Source organism: Euprymna scolopes, chromosome 10 (genome assembly GCF_053919585.1).
Source record: "Euprymna scolopes isolate OS-2025 chromosome 10, ASM5391958v1, whole genome shotgun sequence".
NCBI lineage: Eukaryota > Metazoa > Mollusca > Cephalopoda > Sepiida > Sepiolidae > Euprymna > Euprymna scolopes.
Genome location: NC_136491.1, coordinates 136,717,408 through 136,737,530, shown reverse-complemented (window position 1 = coordinate 136,737,530; position 20,123 = coordinate 136,717,408). Strand labels below are relative to the sequence as shown.

Below are 20,123 nucleotides of genomic sequence, written 5' to 3'. Positions count from 1 at the left end.
TAATGGAAGGGACATAACTCGATAAAAATAGTTGGTTCTTCATTATTGTAGCAAAATTCGAAAATTGAAAGTTAAGTGAAACCTATGGTAGTTACTGAATTGTCATGTCCTAGTTATGAACATATTCAAAAATTATAAAAAACGATAAGGTAGAAAATTAAATATTGATGGAAATAATTTGAGCTAATTATCTTTGAAAACTAAATCCTGCAAAAAAAACTAAAACAAAAACAAAAAAAACTGGAGAGTATTAATTATAACAAAAGGGAGGTAAATATTTTCCTGAAAACTGAAAATCTTCGGCCAATTTAGCAAAACTTAATTTTTGCTAATCATCTTAAAAAACTTCACTAATAATTAATTTTTTACTTCATCATTTTTCTTAATTTTTTGGATATGTTCATCACTGCAACATGACAATTCAATAGATACCATTGGTTTTTCATTTTTTGATTTTCGCTGCAATAACAAAGAACCAAACAGTTAACAGAAAGTCTCCATAATTCAAAACAGTGTATTGCTCCTGATGCATCCATCCCAGAAAGCCTTTTTGCAATAATAAGAAAAATCATAAGAATTTTTATTCACATAAAATATTATTTTGTCTCACAACCTGTGTATCTAAGAATCGTTTTGGTAATAAAATTGGGTCTGGATTGTTCAATTCTGATACGTTGAAAAATTTCTAGTATTCTGATTAATCATCCCATCATTAATATAAACCATAAAAAAATTTACCCATTAGTACACACAAAACGTTTAGATTGTAGAAATCCGGTGATTTTCAGTTGAGCTGTATCATCATGATTAAGAAATTGATTGTTTTTATTAAATAAAATGAAATTAAATGGGTTCTAGCTATGATCTGTTTGCCACTTATTGACACAATGGTTGGGAACCAGTGGTTTATAAGAAAGCTGGGACGTCTATGATGTTTATATGGGCACATCCATTCTAACAACTATTCCCAGCATCTTATGTTGGTAAGTATCAGTTTGAGTGTATATTTCATGTCTCCACTACAATTTCTTTAAAAAAAAAAAAAAAAAAAAAAGTGAATTTTTTTTCATACTTACGAACTGTTTGATCGATTGAATTATAATTTTTGCATTTATTTGCAGTTGTATTGACAGGTTCTCTTTCTAAATCTGATTCATTGTTAAGCGATTCAAAAATAGCTTTTGGATTTAGGATCCACAACTGTTCTGGGCTGTGAAAAAAAAAAAAAAAAATGTATAGTTTTGATAATCATTAACATTTTACTTTTTATATGACAATATGCTCTATCTCTTTTTTAATATTGAGCACGCTTACTTCATAAGGCAATGTCTCAACAAAGTAATAAATTATGGAGAACCCAAAGTAATAAATAAAAAAAAAAAAGTGGACTATGGGTTTACTTCGGCAGCTTGGCAACTCTTGCTCCCCTTAGTTAGTCCTCACATTTCATGAATGATGTTTCTGACAAAGGGGGAAGAATTTCTGTTTTCTGGATCGGAATCCATCCATCTAACACTTATTGTTGGTTAGTTTTTGACATTGAAGTATTTTATTTTTTAGCTCCTTACATCAAGTGGTATCATGCCTTGTTTGGATCAATTTCCATAGGGAAAAAAAAATTGCTATAACATCTCCAAAAGGACAAAAATAATATATTAACTCCATAATATATTTGTCGTTTATACTTAAAATTAATTTTTACATTTTCTTTTATGTATAGGGTGTCCCCTAAAAGAAGCTGACATATGTGAAATTTGAATTCACCTGAAAGCTCCACTGTACAATAAACATCTGCTCCTCTGTGGTGTAACGACTCAGTTTCTTTTAGGACATCCCATATAATTAACATCTTTTTTTATTACCAAGAATTTATCAATTTTGATGTAAGTGAAATACTTAACCACCTTGCATCAAACATGGCTGAGCAAATCATAGGATGTTTTAAAGCAGACGTCCGTAGTCTTATTTGGCTCGAGGACTATGTGTATGATTTGTTTAATCAAATATTTGTTTCTAGGTTAACAAAAACAAATCAATTTCATAACATAAAATGCAAATCTTGGAAAAATTCTAATAAACACATGTACATTTACTAGTAAACAAAAACAAAATAAAATTATTTTTTTCTTGTGGGACACCTCACTGCTTCTGTGAAACCCCAAGATCCACATGAACCCCCGGTTCGCAATGTCTGTTTTAGAGTTTTTTTTTTTTTTTTTTTTTTTTTATCAACTCTTTTCCGGGTTATTTAATGCTGAATTGAGTCATTCTGACAATTTTTTTTTTTTTGCTTGGGAGTCACCACTTATCAAGGCCTGAACGCCATTTGAGGATTAGGGTTATGCTTCAAATAGTTATTCATGTTGTTCGGTTGCTTTGTTGGCACTTTTGCACTTCGCACACCAAATTTTCATAAATGTTGGGCTCAACTGGCAGCTGATGTAAACTGCTAGAATATGCCGAGCATTGATTAGCCAATGAAAAGGCAATAACAAAAGCACTTAGCCAATAAAAACCGAAGCAGACGATTTTTTATAACTTGAAAAAAAAAAAAAAAATTTAGTTTATAATAATGCACAAATTTCATCCTCCAGGAGGCCAACACTACCAGTGTTAAAGCCATTGTCATTAGAAACCAGCTGAGGTGATCGGACCACGTAGTAAGAAGATCGGTTCCTGGCTGTCAAAACAACTCTTCTATGTACAGCTAAATGAAAGAAAACATACTCAGGAAGGCCAGAAGAAGCGTTACAAGGATTTTCTGAAAGCAAACTTGAAGCGTCTGTACACGAGAGACCTGGGCCAAGGATAGGCAATCCTTGAGGCAAACCACTGCTGAAGGGCACAGCCACCTTTGAGGCCAGCCAACGTGCAGACCTCAAGAAGTTTTGAAGTGATTCTACATTGCATCCTATTTTTTATTATATAACTTATCTTTCATTGTTTTTAGTTTCTTATATCAAGTGGCTTCATTGTCTGGAGTGACTTCAATAAAACAAATTAAAAATATGCTGAAATAAAACAAACTGGGAAGAATACACACAGTATCCATGTAAGTGTTATCTTTGCAATTAATGTTAGACATAACTGAATAAGAATTGTGTTAAAACTAACCTCACACAGTTCCATAGAACACAAGGAAACCACAGAGAAACACCAAACTCAATTATTCGAAATCCAATATCATAGACATTTTGGCTGAACACAGGTAATCTTTAAAAAAAAGTGAAAATTAAAAATTTATTCAGTAAAACTATGAAATTAAAAAAAATATTCATTAAAACTATGAAAGTAAAAAAAATATTCATTAAAACTATGAAAGTAAAAAAATTATTCATTAAATCTATGAAAATAAAAAAATTATTCATTAAATCTATGAAAATAAAAAAATTATTCATTAAATCTAGGAAAGTAAAAAATTATTCATTAAATCTAGGAAAGTAAAAAATTATTCATTAAATCTAGGAAAGTAAAAAAATTATTCATCGAATCTAGGAAAGTAAAAAATTATTCATCGAATCTAGGAAAGTAAAAAATTATTCATTAAATCTAGGAAAGTAAAAAATTATTCATTAAATCTAGGAAAGTAAAAAAATTATTCATTAAATCTAGGAAAGTAAAAAATTATTCATTAAATCTAGGAAAGTAAAAAATTATTCATTAAATCTAGGAAAGTAAAAAATTATTCATTAAATCTAGGAAAGTAAAAAATTATTCATTAAATCTAGGAAAGTAAACAATTTATTCATTAAAACTATGAAGGTAAAAAATCATTTATTAAAACTATGAAAATAAAAAAATTATTCATTAAATCTAGGAAAGTAAAAAAATTATTCATTAAATCTAGGAAAGTAAAAAATTATTCATTAAATCTAGGAAAGTAAAAAATTATTCATTAAATCTAGGAAAGTAAAAAATTATTCATTAAATCTAGGAAAGTAAAAAATTATTCATTAAATCTAGGAAAGTAAAAAATTATTCATTAAATCTAGGAAAGTAAAAAATTATTCATTAAATCTAGGAAAGTAAAAAATTATTCATTAAATCTAGGAAAGTAAACAATTTATTCATTAAAACTATGAAGGTAAAAAATCATTTATTAAAACTATGAAAATAAAAAAATTATTCATTAAAACTATGGAAGTAAAAATAATTATTCAAACTATGGAAATAAAAAATGATTAATATTTTTTATAAATTAATGATTAATTTTTTTTTTAATAATTAAAACTACAAAAATGAACAAGTTTTACTTTTAATTAATAGACAGAAATTATTTCTAATTGACATGTTACTTTTCAATTCTAAAGTAACAGTTATAATTAAAAGTCAACCATTTTAATTGATGCTTAATATTAAAAAAAATGGCAGATATGCAGCTTTTAAGATTTTCAAATGTCATATTGATGGAACTTACTTATCCCTCCAAAACTCTTTCAGGACGTCTGAGAGAAGGAAGAGTGCCGTAATGAACTGGAGAATTGCTTGCGCCACAAGTCCTAGTCTGGACATGTGCAATTGTCGTTGGTTCATAACACATTGCGACTGTGCAAATGCACCTCGCACCTACATAAAGATAAATGTATGATAAAGAGACTAATACAAAAAATGGTGTAAAAATGTTGAAGAAACATGCAGAAAAATTGTTTATAATACAAAATATTATCACAAGTAAAACAGGACTTAACAGCAACTATTTAAGTGTATAATACAAGGAAACCATCGTGTGATGTGATGATAATTCCCATCTACCGGGTCCCTGGATAGGAGAAGTAGCCCCTAGATATAGAGGTTAGCTGCGAATATATTGAAGAAGCAAAATTCACAAATCATCCTTTTACAAGGCACAGCACTCAGCAGCCACCACAATCAGGATTACGACCTAAACTCGCCTTGCAGGTAGACGACAAGGAGGTACTCCACAATGGTGTACCAGCAACCTGCTGCAAGATGCTTTCCTGAACCTACATGTCAAGCACATGTTTGCTGCAGCAAACGATGACATCTGAAGTGTGTACTATCCTTCACGACTGAGACAATTTTTATTTTTGTACCTTTTCTCCACGTTAAAAAATGACCCTAGTGTCTAACTCTGTCCCGTGGGGAGGCATAGTAAATAGGTACACTAAGTTATTCCTTGTGGATCATCTAAAACACTTTGTAGCTGGGGCTGACTGAAACCTAAAACCTGCAACTATAAGTCCAAGACCATCCTAATTCTGGAAATCTACTCTTAAGGCGACCAAAATGGACAAAAACTGGGAAGTCAATGTAGTCAACAGAGAGAGCCGGAGAAAAAAAATATATGAAAACACCAAAATCTTTGAAAACAGAAGACAAAAAGAAGAAACAAAAAGATCCCAAAGAAAACTAGAGGTCAACAACCTGTGAACCTTCTTACTATCCCCTTCTGTGCATAGATAGGACTTATTTCACATCCTAAAAAGTGTCAATGAGTAAAATGTATACTCAAAGTTCTACAAATGAGGACAAGGATGCCAGTTGAAAGGTAGACAAAGAAAAGATAGACATTGAAAGGTAGACAAGATAGACAAACAAATATGATCATAAACCAAGCAAACACTTTTGCCCAAGATCGTAGAGTTCCGAATACACTCAAGCAGGTTAGTGCATATCTTGCAGCTAGCAGAGAAAATATCAAATAGCAAAAATAAATTTAAAAAAAAATTAAAGTACCGATTTTTTTATTTTTTTTATTAAGCTATGGTCATAAAATCATTAGCAATAGACAGCTAATTTAGAATGCATAAAACTTAAGACTATCACGATAATTAAAGAATACAGAACTCCAAAACTGTGACAGTGATACATGCTCATTCACACAATTCTGAGGGAGTATGTTCAGGACTACAGAACACAATGTGAAAGAGGTTGCTGGTACATTTCTGAGCAAACACCGGTGTGATTATGCAGAGGGTCTAATGTGAATGTATATCGTCACAGGTTTGGTCTGTTCAGTCACAGCACAAGGTGGTATTTAAGCATTGCGGTGAGGTAAGAACTATGAAATAATCTGCAGGCAACAGAAGCAACCGTTATATTCTGGTTAGTATACAGCAGATCTAATGCAAGCAGATCATATACTCCAGGGAAACAGAAATAGCATGATGTTGCAAACACTCAAGAGAATCAGAGAACACCTTGCCAACTCCAGCAGACACTAGGAACTATATTCCAAGTGGGGACGAATCATTGCCTTGTAAAGCCTAGTCAGCAAATGTCATTTAGGAGGAATTTGATAGCTCAGGATACACAACACAAAGCTCCTTATTAACCCTATTCTTGTTTAAATGAGAAACTGATTTATTTCCTCTTACTTTACAGGTGTTTCCACTCTTATCAATGACGGGTCAGCAAAATATGATAAAACTGATTTTTAATTTTTAATTAAATTTCTAAAATTTGTTTGTAAATCAAAGTTATTTGGAATCCGATTTTCATCTATGCTCCATACTGTATATAAGAGCCAGAACTTGTTTAGGGCCACAGTGGAACTGATTTTACTCTACGGCTTAGAAAGTCTGCTTCTCGCTCCAAAACAATCTCTTAACCCTATTACTAACCTTGAATGTGGAATGACAAGGCCACATCCAAACAAAAAATCTCGTAAAGCATCTATATCTATCTGGTCGGGCTCCTTATCTTGTAAAACAATCTTCTAAAAAAAGTACCCCCTCTCCCCCCAAAAAAATCAGGACGGGAAAGATATTGACAAAACAATATCAGAAAAGTTTTGTAAATATATTTATGTATTTATTTTCTTTTTTCTTTTACATTTTCACCCAAAACAAGGCACATTGCCACTTCGTTGTAGGGAGCTACTATCAGGGACATAAGCATCAGGGGTACTATGTAGGGAGTTGGGCAGCAAGATGTTGGTTCACGTTGCACTTGAACTTCTGCATGTCAGTACAGTCAGGAAAGCAGGGACCTGGAAGGGAATTCCAAAATCTAGCTGTTCTGGGGAAGAAACTACTGGAGTAGAAAGCTCTCTTACATCTAGGGATCTCTACTGTGAAGGGGTGGGATGTAGCTGCTTGTAGGGTTTGTCGGGGGTATTTATGTTGAGGGGGCACAAGTGCTTACAGTTCGTCAGAGCATTCACCGTTAAAGTGCTTGTAGAACAGGCAGAGGGATGCAACATTTCGTCGATGGGGCAGAGGCTGAAGTTTAGATGACAGTTCAGGATCTATCAGATTGCCAACTTTCTTTTGAACCTTGTCTAGGAGCGAGAGATTAGTGACAGATGCACCAGCCCAAATATGACAACAATACTCCATACATGGGCGAATGGTGGCCTTATAGAGGTATAGGATACTTTCGGACGTTAGTATCTTTCTAGCACGGTAGAGAGAACCTACCTTCTTTGCAGCGGTCCTGGCGATATTCTCAATGTAATTGTTCCAACTCATGTTTTCTGTGAGCGTTAGGCCGAGGAGTTTAAAAGATGTACTTTCAGATTTAGATGTGATTTTATTACACATAAAAATTATCTCAGTCTAGAACGATTTCTCCTTTCACTGACTGAGGATAAGATAGATCCGCATCTTAAATCCTCAATTCTAATGTTGGTTTTTAAGGTAAGAAAAATTCTGTTACCCAAAACGAGGCACTCTGGATTAAAACATTATCTCTGATTATTTATTAAAAAATCTTATACTCTATACTAAAAAAAAAAAAAAAAATTTAATGCCCCCCCTGCCCATTTTCTTAAAATAAAATTTCCCTATGCTAACCACTGATCTTGTGATGCAAAACCAAACTTGTTTTTTTTTTGTTTTAAAATTAAAACACACACCAAAAATCATATAACTATTAAAATGTAAAAGAATTATCACTTGTTTGTTTATTAAAAAGGTAAAAAAAAAAAAATCAGCTTACATTAAAAAATAAATATTTAATATATATCCCCCCTTTTTCTTTTTAAATTTTTCCTTATATTTAAAATTGACCTTGTGACAAAAAAAAAAAAAAAAAAAAAAATCTTGTTTGTTTACAGATGTCATGTGCAAAGGTCAACAAATATCGACAGACACCAGAAGCTGTTCCTTTTGCTTTACTTATTTGGTGGGGTTCTTGTAAAAAAAAAAAAAAAAAAAATATGTAGCCTACAGTAAAAAATATTTAATATATAACATATCTCCTTTTTTCTTGAAATATTTCCTTTCTTTTTTACAAAGTCGATTCTAAATAGAACCGACCTTATGAAAAAAAAAAAATTTTTTTTTTTTTTTTTTTTTTTTTTTACAGATGCCATGTGCAAAGGTCAATCAATATCGATCAGTCTTACTTATTTCATAGGGTTCTAAAAACCTAACAGATCACCTGCTTCTTACTAGTTAAAAAAAAAAAAAAAAAAAAAATGAAGCAAATTATCATTTTTTTCTGAATTACAACAAATGGAATTCTGTTAAAAAGTAAAGATTTCACATCCCTATTAAATAAGAAAAAAAAAAATGAAGACAACTCCCTTTCCACTGTAGAAGCACAGCAAAAGTTAACGTTTTGATCAGCATGAATGATCATTATCAGTGGGACCAGTATTTAAATCATCTCTACGACAATAATATAACATCTTTTTCTTAAGTTGATTTAAAAAGGATTGACTGTACATATTTTAAATTTTAACTCATGTTTTTCTTCATTTCAACCATCTTGAGAAAATCTTTCAACAATAAAGGAAAATTGATGAACATAAAAAATTTTGTTTTCATTTCTCATATATACATATTGGTCTTTATTATAAAACGAAGAATTATGGTTAGATTTCATAGACTTACTCTGAAATAAACTTCTACTCCATAAATGAGAAAGGCAGCAACGACGATGAACATCAATAAAGCAAACAAACCATCAAAACCTCTGTTGATCAAATCCTAAAATGAAAAATGATTTTAAATAAGAAATAAAAATATAAAATAAAAATAAGTAATTTTGATCGAATCCTAAAAAAAAAAAAATAATAAAAAAAATTATTTACTATATATAAAAAGTGACCTTGCCTGTGAAAGAAAGGTCTCTACTAAACTATTTTGTCAATTTTTGATCTACAGACTTGAAACTTGATATATAGGGGATTTGGACCAAATTCAATTTCGTTTTTAGCTGGTAAAAATAGTTGTTAAGGAATCAAAATTAAAAAATGGAACTTGGCAGGCATAAATCGACTGAAGTGCTATTTCTACACATTCACAAATATACATTTATAACTTTAAAACATTTTTTTTCTTGTTTCTATATGCATATGGTGTAGATCAAATGGTAACGAATAAGACTGGAGAGTTATATGTTTTGGTTTCAATTCTAGCTGATGGCACCAAAGTTATTTTTTTTTTTTTTTTTAAATCACTACTATTGGGTACAATATAATAATCAATAGAGAGTTGGCTCTACATTAATAAATACGAAATCTGCACAAATCAAAATATATTGTCGTATTGTATTTTATGATTGAGTAATGCCAGGCAGCCTGCTAGTAAAAAATAAAAAACAATACAAAGAAATAAAAAATAAAATTAACGATTGACTGAAATATGAATATGAAATACATTCAAAGTATAAACATTTGTTATTTTTCATATTGCCAATTAATTGAACACAAGCAGATCAAAGTAACTCTTAACAAGTTGAAATCCTTTATAATCAACTCTTCCTTACCTGACAAGTTTTTCATATCAATTATCAATACATCCTTCACAATTCATCTAAAAGTCAGAGCCATTTTTAAATCAGGAATTGTAATGCATCAGTTTGGCTGTGAAATGGTTTTGGGTAGTTCTAAGAGGTTCACCCTCCCAGGCTTTACCTTCTCTCTTTGAGAGAGAGAGAGTTTATTGCTAACAGAGCTGCTCAAGCATTTTTTGTGAATCAAAGTGCATCACCTCTTATGCACTGGTTTTCGATCCCCGCCTTCCAACCAATTTCCAATTAGGTACCATTGTAATGATCGAACTTTACTTTTCGGCATCCAAAACGAAAATGTTTAAACTAGTTGTTGCACATCGTCCTACGCACGCACTTGCCTAATAAAACCAAATAAAAAATTTAAAACCAATCAGATGCATTTCTCAGAATTTGTAAAACTTGCCATTTTCAATCCACCCTGATATATAAAAAAAAACCGTATATATAAAAAAAAAAAAAAACAACAAGTTTTTTCTTCAATAATTAGTTGAGCTGAAGTCCACAGATCGGTCTCACCTCAGTGCCTTGTTGGATCTTAGACTGCTGCTATGTCACAACTCACGCATGCAGTCATGAAAACATTAACAAACACACAAAACTCATAACTCTTTCATTATTGTCTGGAAAGCAAATATTAATGCATGAACTTATTCATTGGAATGTGCCTAACCTTTCTCATTGAACTTCCTTTCTAATATGAAAACAAATGAACATTCACTCTTAATAACTGTTAATTAAATATAATTTGTATAATTGAGTGAAGAAGTTTTGATTAAGATGCACGACCCTTAAATTATTGACCAACTTCTCAGATATCTCAGCTAAAAGAACCCCTGGTTTTACAAGAAATCTAAAAATATTGACGAATATTATACGATTTTTCCTATAGCTGTAATCTTTCATTTTAAACATATCTCTTTCGGGAATTTATACCAGATGTCTCTTTCGGGAATTTATACCAGATGTCTCTTATGGGAATTTGTGCTTTTGTTATCTTGCTTGTGTCTTTTGCCTTCTAACATCTAATTAAAACCTAAAAACCAAAAATATCTTGCCCAAATTAGAAACCCTAAATGAAACTCTTTCTATAATTGGTGAACCCATAAAGAGGGATTCTTCAAACTGCTGTAATCACGAGACTTGATACAAGTGAATAAAGGGCAATTAGTAATTCCTCCAGTATCCAACAACCAGAAGGTTGCATGCACATCAACGGCAAAGGTGGAACTGCTTGCCCGGCGATTCACCTCAAACTCCGCCTCCTAAATTTCTCTATGTGGATTGAAGCCACACTAGATAACATAAAACTCATCCCTTCTCATGTCCACAATATCATCAAAAAGTTAGACACCTCCATGACAACATTGCTATACTAATTAAGAAATGCTCAGCTGAGCTAGACCTCCGTACTTTTCAAGTTCTACAATAAATGCCTTGCTGAATCTGGCTTCTCTAATAGCTGGAAATTGGCCTCTGTTGTTACAATGTACAGGAATTCTGTGAAAGAACTGACCCTCTCAATTATCGCCCTATCAGTCTTCTCTCCCTCTTTGTTAAAATCTTTGAGACCTTAATCAATCAATCACTAATCCACCAACTCGCAAAAGCAAATCTCTGACAAACAATATGGATTTAGGAAATATCGTTCTACTAAAGATATTTGAACAGTCATCTCTGAATGCATGTATCATGTACTGGATAAGGCTGTATCCCTTGATATATCCAAGGCCTTTGGCAAAGTCTGGAATGAAGGGCTGCTAATGAAAATTAAATTGTACAGTATAACTAAACATATACTAAATATCAGATCTTTCTTAGACAATAGGATCATCCAAGGATGGAATACTGCTGCCATAACTGGGCAGGAGCTGCTAAAAACAGCCTATCCTGCCTTGACAGATTACAAAATAGACTTCGTGGCTTAGTGGGGGATGCCCTTTTCTCTACCTTGCAACCTCTCTCCCACAGAAGAGACGTTACGAGCCTATCCTTGTTTTATCGTTATTTCCATGGCAGGTGCTCGTCTGAACTCCAATCTCTGGTCCCCTCTCGCCAATCTTTCACGAAAAACACCCGTCTAGCCAAATCCACTGTGAAACATTTCCTCCACTCTTTATTTGTGCCTAAATCAAAACGTGGATTCCATGAACAAAGCTTCTTTCTTAGAACTGCATGCCTGTGGAACTCTGTTCCGTCTGCCTGCTTCCCACCTGACTACAACTTGGATGTGTTCAAGTCTAACGTTAACAAATTCCTAATGAACCGCCCCCTTAAGTAAACACTTCATCAAATCTCCACACTAACGTAATGTACTTGCAATAACCCTTATCCCTGAGTGGCTTCCGGGCCTTGATAAGTGGTGACCACTGTGTAAAAAAAATAATAAAAAATAAAAAAAAATAAAAAAAAATAAAAATCCAGGTTATCATTAATGGATGTACATCTAAGCAGCATAACATTAATGCGGGAGTGCCTCAGGGGTTGATCCTTGGACTACTATTATTCCTGATATTTATAAACGACCTTCCTGATAATATTGCATCAGACATGGGTATATTTGCTGATGATACAACGCTCTATAATATGCACGAGGAAAGAACAGATGTGCATAAATCTAAGACAATGGCAGAATCATTAGAAAATGATTTCCAGATTGTAGTGGAATAGGGCCGCAAATGGATGGTAAGATTTAATGGCAGTAAGACTAAGCTGCTCTCCTTTAACAATTACAAGACGCCTCTCCAACCATTGATATCCATGACAAATAACACCCTATCTCAAAATTTTTCCTTTAAACTCCTCGGCCTAACATTCATGGGCAACATGGACTGGAACAGATATATTGAGAACATTGCGAAAGCTGCTGCAAAGAAGGTAGATTCCCTCTATCAAGCTAGAAGACTACTCACACCTGATAGTATCCTGTACCTCTACAAGGTCATCATTCGTCCATACATGAAATATTGTTGCCACATCTGGGATGGTGTGTCCACCACTAATCTTTCCCTCTTGGATAGGGTTAAGAAAAGAGTTTTCAATTTAATAGGTCCCACTTTGTCAACTAAGTTCCAACCCCTGTCCCATCACTGTGCCTGTTTTACAAAAATTTTAACGGAATGTGCTCTGATGAACTCTGTGCACTTGTGCCCCCTTGACATACATATCCTCGACAAACCTACTTAGCAACAAAATCTCACCCCTTCACTGTTGAGGTCCCTAATGCCAGAAAGCATTCTACACAAATAGTTTCTTTCCTCAAATAACTAGACTTTGGAATTCCTTTCCTGCTACCAGCTTCCCTGACTGTACTAATATGCAAAAGTTTAAATGTAATGTAAACCAACATTTTGTTAATCTTTCCTAGGCATCATCCCAATTAGACCCTTATGTGCAAGTGGAGATATATCTTGTTAGGGGTGAACGTGAGTTTAAAAAAAAAAAAAAAAGATTAATGCAGAACAATAGTATCAAAAGTTAACCCTAACCCAAATTATCATCTTATGCTTTTCCAAGATGGTATCCAAGACTGTCAACTGAAATCATTAAAATGCTTATAATTAAGCACATGAAAAAAAAACAAAAACAAACGAACAAATAAAAATAAAGTAAAATGGTTACTTACCAAATTTTCATGACTGTGTAAGACACCCGTTACGAAGAATCGAGCCCCAAAGATTAGATAAATGAAACTATTAAAGACAATGAATCCAACAAAAGACTTGCTGAGAAATCGTGGTTTCTCAAAGCGAATGTTCAAATGAAATACCTGTAAAAAATATAAGTAAATAAATAAAAAATAACAGAAAAAGGAAATGTGTACTTTTGCCTTCTTATATTTATAATAAATAAATATGATTGGGTATAAGGTCATTAAATTGGAGGGACCGGTTACGCTTTTACTGTTTTTATCAGTGTAGCCAAAGAAATATATATATTTACTTGAAAACGTATGTCACAAAATACCAATGATGGGAATAATTAGAAAAGAGAATGAGAGGGAACACGGAAAAGGGAAGAAAGGGGAGAGAGAGGAGACAGGGGAGAACGCAATGAGTCCTCGGGAGGAACCGAAGGTTGAAATCGAACGCTTGTACAAAAATAACAAACAAATGCATTTTTTTTTTATAAAAATATAAAATTTATTTTACGTTTAACAGTGAGGAAGCATATTCAATCGACCCACTGTGTGCACACCAAACTGCTATATGCCTGGTGTGTGCAAAATTCAAAAACGTCAACTGTTTTAAAACGATACACTCATATTCAATTCTCTCTTTCGCCATTGAAAGAGAAAGAGAGAGAGAATATGTTTTTTATGCAATGCTTTGTTTTTTTCAACTTCAGCTATCCGAGTGCAAGTCTAACCTTTCTCAAATGATTCTCACACCGCTAAAGTTTCATAACACTTGTCAGTCAAACCCAGCCGGCATGCTCTAACCATCCCAAACCCACAAAGCACCTGCATGACACATTTTAATTTCATCATAAAGTTAGGCACAAGATTAGAAGCTGGGTATAAGGATTATAAAAGAGGAGCTACCTCATTGTGCCACAATTTAATGTTATCAAAATACACATTTAAGGTTATCATGTAAGGGAAGCAACTTTGATTTTTTTTTGTTTCCGAGTTATTTCCCTTATGCAAATATCAAAATATGTGCGCGTGTATATCCAGAGAGAAGAATGAGTTCGGTGAAGCTTTATAAAAAAAAAAAAAAAAGAGGGGATGGGGAGGAAGAAATAGGAGAGGGGGGAAAATGAGTGATAGACATTATGTTACACGTTTACAATGAGCAACCCTGGTGACATATGTCACAGAAGAAAAGAAGTGTGTTAGATGCTTACCTCTGCCCAATAGCATACAATAAGTGTGAAGCCGGTCAGCAATAAGGGATAATAAGCACACCACAAGTTTGATGAAATCTGATCTGGCAAATGAAGCTGGAACTGCAGATAACAAAATGGATATTATTAGCATTTTTTTAAACAAAAAATAAGTGTTCAAGTTGCATAATACATTTGTAAACAACACTTTAAACTTGGAAGACAATAATTAAACAACAATAAACAAGAGAGCGCAGACTAGAATCGGAGGCGCTTCTACACTAGTGGGGCGAGATTTCAGAAATCGTAATACTGAATTTCACATGAAAAACAATGATATCTACGTGTGCCTCGTACTTTTATGATTATATCCCAAAATTACGAAAATCGATAAAGTATAAAATTATTAAAGAAAATAAAAAAAATAGAATTTGAAAATGATCATAAAACACAGGCGAGTTCAAAAGGGAGGTAATTTTCCGTTTAGATTCAAACAAGATGGTGGCAATTTTTCACCTGCTAACACGATTAAAGTTGGGGTTTTTTTTTGTTAATAATTCAGGTAATTTCGACTACATAATTTGGAAGTTACCATTGCAACTTATTAGAATTGATAAAAAAATTCTGTTGAAACCATTGTTTATCTAAAAATACCACTTATCGACTATGAAATCTCGTCCCAATAATGTAGAAGTGTCGAATCAGATGACCAGGCTTTCATGTGCTTTAAACTAGCCTTACAACACTGCATTACTATATTTTATTTATCATTCTCCCTTGAATCAGGACTATAGATAAAGTCGACATTATCTAATTTACAAAACTCAATATGTCTGTATGTCTATTTTTTTCTAAGTATGTCTCCTTTGAGATGCAAGGCAGCGTAGTGGCATGTAAAATCAAACGATTGCATCTTTTGGGAACTGTTGTTTCATGAGTTTTTAGCGGGAAAAAAAAGTTCCAAAGAGATGAAAGTTGCAAAAATTGGACCTTTGCAGATGTAAGTTGATTAAACATGTAATTTGTACGCATGCGCAAATATATACATTTTTGCATTAAAGTCAATTCATTTTAACTATTTCTTATCCATCTGACAATAGCTCAAACGGTAATGACTAAGGCTAGAGTGTTATGTGTTTTGGTTTCAATTTTAGCTGATGGTACTCAAGTCATTTTTTACTTTTGAAATCGCTACTATATATTTGATTCAATAATATATAATCATCGATAGACTATAATAATAAATTCAAAATCAATCCAATTAGAAATTTGATAAAAAAAATAAAAAGTGCTCAGATTGCATAATCCATTTGTAATTGACACTTCAAACTTGGATAAAATAAATTAAACAACAAACTAGAGAGCGCAGCTGACTACAATAGGATTGTCTTCAAGTCTAATGTAAACAAGTTTTTGATGAGCCGTTCTATATAAGTTAACAAACTTACCGAATATCTATTACTAACGATTACTATATAACTATATAATTTCTACTGTACACTCTTTAACCCTTATCCTCGAATGGCATCTTGGCCTTGATAAGTGGCAATGCCTATGTAAAAAAAAAAAAAAAAAAAATCAGATGACGAGACATTCACGTGCTTTAGACTAGCTTTACAACATCGAGTTACTTATATTTTTTCCACCATTCTCCCTCAAATCAGAACTGTATCCTAATCAACCACATCTGATAGTATAAATGCAGCACTATCTTCAGATACCAATCCGTAGTTACATGTATTTCAGGATTTTAGTAGTGGTTTGGTTTCTTGAGTTAGAGACACAACTGGTAGCAGCACACATAGCTTCTCAATAACCCGTTCTCTAACACACACAGTCATGTTCCTGACCCGCCTCCCAAGTCATAAAGATCAGCAAGCCTCATTTCTAGATCTCTTTTTAACTACAATATCTGAGGATTGTGTGACAATTGGCCATAATTCACTCAGGATTCTGATTATCTTGTGATATTGGTTGACATCAATCTAAGTTCTTGACCCCAAGCTGAGGAGCAGTTGTTAAAAATAGCAAGATGCTTTTAAAAGGCTGATCGGGAAGCCACATTTGGGTTGGTGCACCTGCTACTAGCTTCACTCCTGGATAGGGTTCAAAAGAGAGTTGTTAACCTAATAGGTCCTCAACTGTCAGGTAAGCTTCAGCCCCTGTCCCATTGATGAAATTTTACATCTCTCTGCCTCATTCACAAGTATTTTAATGGTAGATGCTCCAGCAAACTACAAGGCCCTTGTACCCCCTTGACATAAATACCCCCGACAAACCCGACAAGCAGCAAAATACCACCCCTACACAGTAGAGATCCCAAAATGCCAGAAAGCCTTCTACTCTAATAGTTTCTTCCCTAGACTTTGGAATTCCCTTCTGGGTTCCTGCTTCCCCGACTGTACTGACATGCAGAAGTTCAAGTGTAATGTAAACAGACATCTTGATGCTCAACTCTCTACATAATATCCCTACAAATTATGTTCCCGATAGTAGCCCCCTACATCAAAGTAGCACTGTGTCTTGTTTGGGGTAAAAATGCATAAAAAAAGTTATCAGAGAACAGAGATTCCCATGGAGTAATATCTTTTCTCTTCCTGCTGAACTGTGTCAATCAAACAAGGCAGGCATTTTCACACGGAAATAATATATCAAGCCCCATTCTCCCCAGTGCTTCACTTTAACTCATGCAGCTGTTATTGCGCAAAAGCAGCATGCGTTCTGTTGATTCATCTATGTCAAGTACAAATAGACAAAAGTTCACAGAAATAATTGTAAGAGTGAAATAGCTGCAGCCAAGAAAAATCATACTAAGTTGGTTGTTTGTTTTTGTTTTACGGCATATCAACCCTTTCCAGGTTATTTAATGCCAAATCTGGTGATTTTGAAGAAAATTTTTTGGTCAGAGTGGACCTGGGAGCAATGGCAATTAAAGGGTGGCTCCACACTCACCAAAGCCCACAAGCTGGGGCCTCACCATCGGATACAGTTTAAGGTCATATCCAGGACCAAAGCATACTAAAGTGACAAGGAAACGTATAGAGTTGCAGAAAATAGGAACTCATATTTTCTGGAAAATTTATAATAGTGTGGTTAATAATGGGTAACCAACAATTTCCCCACTATCTTACAATCATGAGGTTGTTGGCATGGCAACCTAGAAAGGTGATCTGCTTGCCTGGCGGTTTGCCTCCAACTCCACCTTAGACCCTCCCAGATTTCCATTTGCAGACAGAAGCCACACTCTTAGATATGAAAATCACACCCTCTCATGTCTATGATATCATAAAAAAACTAGACACCTTCAAGACATGTAGGCCTGATTTCATCCCTGCCATACTAATTAAGAAATGCTCTGCTAAGCTAGCCCCAGTTTTCTTCAAATTCTTCAGCAATTGCCTAGCCAAGTCTTGCTTTATTAAACTTGTATTTTCTGAAAAATTTATTATACAGGTGGAATGATAATACTGTTGCTCAACAAAAGACAACATGATTCCATTTCCGTTTGATGAAAACTAGTTTTCTTTTTTGTTGCAGACCATCTACTAGTTGGACAGTTGTGTACAAATTCCAAGAGTGATAGGAGTCTTCTATCATGTCTAAAAGTGACACAATGTTTAACAAGTGAGATCAGAGATGTGCCACTGTACAACTCATGCTCTTTACTGATCCAAGTTATGACAATAGGACCATTGCCAGCACTCAAAATGCAAATCCAGACAGTTCAACGCTTGAGGGCACAGCTCAATGAAGTTTCCAGCAACGGTTATGGTCTTTGGTGTGCTTTCAAGTGAGGGCCACATCATGCCACCTCACATCCTTGAAATTGGCTTGAAAGTCAACACCAAAGTGTAACTGGAGGTGCTGAAGAGTGTAGTGAACCACTAGTGCAATCAGATGGCCGCTGGCAGACCCTGAGTGTGGCAGCAGGACTCGGTGCCAGCCCACAAATCCAAAAAGACCCAGGCTTGGTTTCAGAAGGAGTGCTATGACTTTGTACCCTTCTTTCACTACTACCCCCTCCTCCCTCAACCTGAACCTGCTGGACTACTTCATTTGGTCATACATCAAGAACACCAACATGACCTCTCACAACACCAAAGCCAGCCTGATCGCTGAGTATTCGCCTAGCTCCTGCCAGCACTTATGAAAAAGGCATGCTCCCAGTTCTGGACCCATATCAAGGCAGTGATTGAGGCTGAAGGCAGCTACATTGAATAGATATCAGTTCTATTAGATAATCAAGTTACCTGAATTTATTTTTTTCAATAAAAGTTTTAAAATAAAGTTGTAGTGTTATTTTCTTTAGAGCGACAATTTTATCGTTCCACCCTGTAGTTTGGTGAATAATGAACACCCTCTAACTAAAAACCAGACCATCTTGACTAACCAAAAATTCATCATAGGCAAACTATTTTCTCATTTGAAACCAGAAAAGATATTTAAACTTGGATAACTCTTATTACTGTTGCTAGTGTTGCAAATGATTAATCAGAATTGGAAAAAGGAAAAAAAGAAAAAAAAACTGTAGGGTATCGGAATCTGAAAAATTAGTGCCTATTTTCTGATGCCAAAAATGATTCCTTTGTTTATTTTTTGAAATTTTATTGTTTAAAACTTAATTTTTCATTGTTAGTACTAAAAATAAAAAGATAAATATTTATCGATTTTAAACTAGAAATTAAAATCCATAGATTACTCTAAAAAGAAAAAAAAAAGTTCTACACTTACATATTAAGATATTTTAAAAGAATCGGAATCGGTAATTGTATCAGAATTGGAAAAAATATTGGAATCAGCAAATCAATAATCATTACTTTTGGTATGTTATTATTATTATTATTATTATTATTATCAAAACCAAAATATTTTGAACATTTTTTATTTCCATAAAATGACTCACCTTTGTAAAGAAATATGTAGCTCTGAGGGCAGACGCACAAATAATGAGGACATAGAGTGCTTTTTGAGTTGTTACTTTCAGGGCACTGCGGATAGAACGTTTCTGCTCTTTGATGTATTCTGACCAGATGCATATACACTGTAGTTGGAAATCACAAAAAAGTACAGTTATATAAAAATAGATTACATGAACAAAGAAAAAAGGGGAAAAAGTCACATCTATATTAATAATTATGAAAGAACTTCACATTATGTGTGCATTTCTTATGTCAGCATAACTTTAATAATTACATCTTGAATTTTTAAAAAAGGGAAAAAGAAAAAAGGAAAAGAAAAAAGAAAAGAAATGAAAAAAGAAAAGGGGGAAAAAAATGAAAACAGAAAAAAATTACGAAATGAGTCTTTCTTTGACAAGGGTGGATGCAACCGAAAGTCTCAAAAACAAAAGAAAAAAAAAAAGAAGATTTTTCATTTAATAAAAAAAATTATGAAGTATCAATCATTTGGTTTTCAGAAATTTTCAAATTTAATCTTACGAAATAATACTTTCTCCAGATGATGCCTTCTATTTAATTTTCATGCGAATCACATCGAATGTGACTTTGAAACAACCGCTGATGAGATCAGAAGTATAATTTTTTTCTATGCTAGAGGACACCATATTCAGACTTAACAACACTAACAAAATGAGG

At 33.5% G+C, this 20,123-nt stretch overlaps 1 protein-coding gene across 4 annotated transcripts in view; it reads right to left on the bottom strand.

Annotated features, from left to right (window-relative positions):
- Positions 1-20,123, bottom strand: part of LOC145286298 (uncharacterized) — a 111,867-nt gene that overhangs the window by 20,651 nt on the left and 71,093 nt on the right. For all 4 annotated transcript variants that reach the window (XM_080135158.1, XM_080135160.1, XM_080135159.1 and 1 more), the window contains exons 4-10: positions 19,433-19,570; positions 14,551-14,652; positions 13,328-13,471; positions 8,802-8,897; positions 4,418-4,566; positions 3,115-3,213; positions 1,077-1,210 (exon numbers count right to left, since the gene is read on the bottom strand). In XM_080135158.1, coding sequence (XP_079991284.1) covers positions 1,077-1,210; positions 3,115-3,213; positions 4,418-4,566; positions 8,802-8,897; positions 13,328-13,471; positions 14,551-14,652; positions 19,433-19,570 — 862 coding nt within the window. The remainder of the gene's footprint in view (positions 1-1,076; positions 1,211-3,114; positions 3,214-4,417; positions 4,567-8,801; positions 8,898-13,327; positions 13,472-14,550; positions 14,653-19,432; positions 19,571-20,123) is intronic.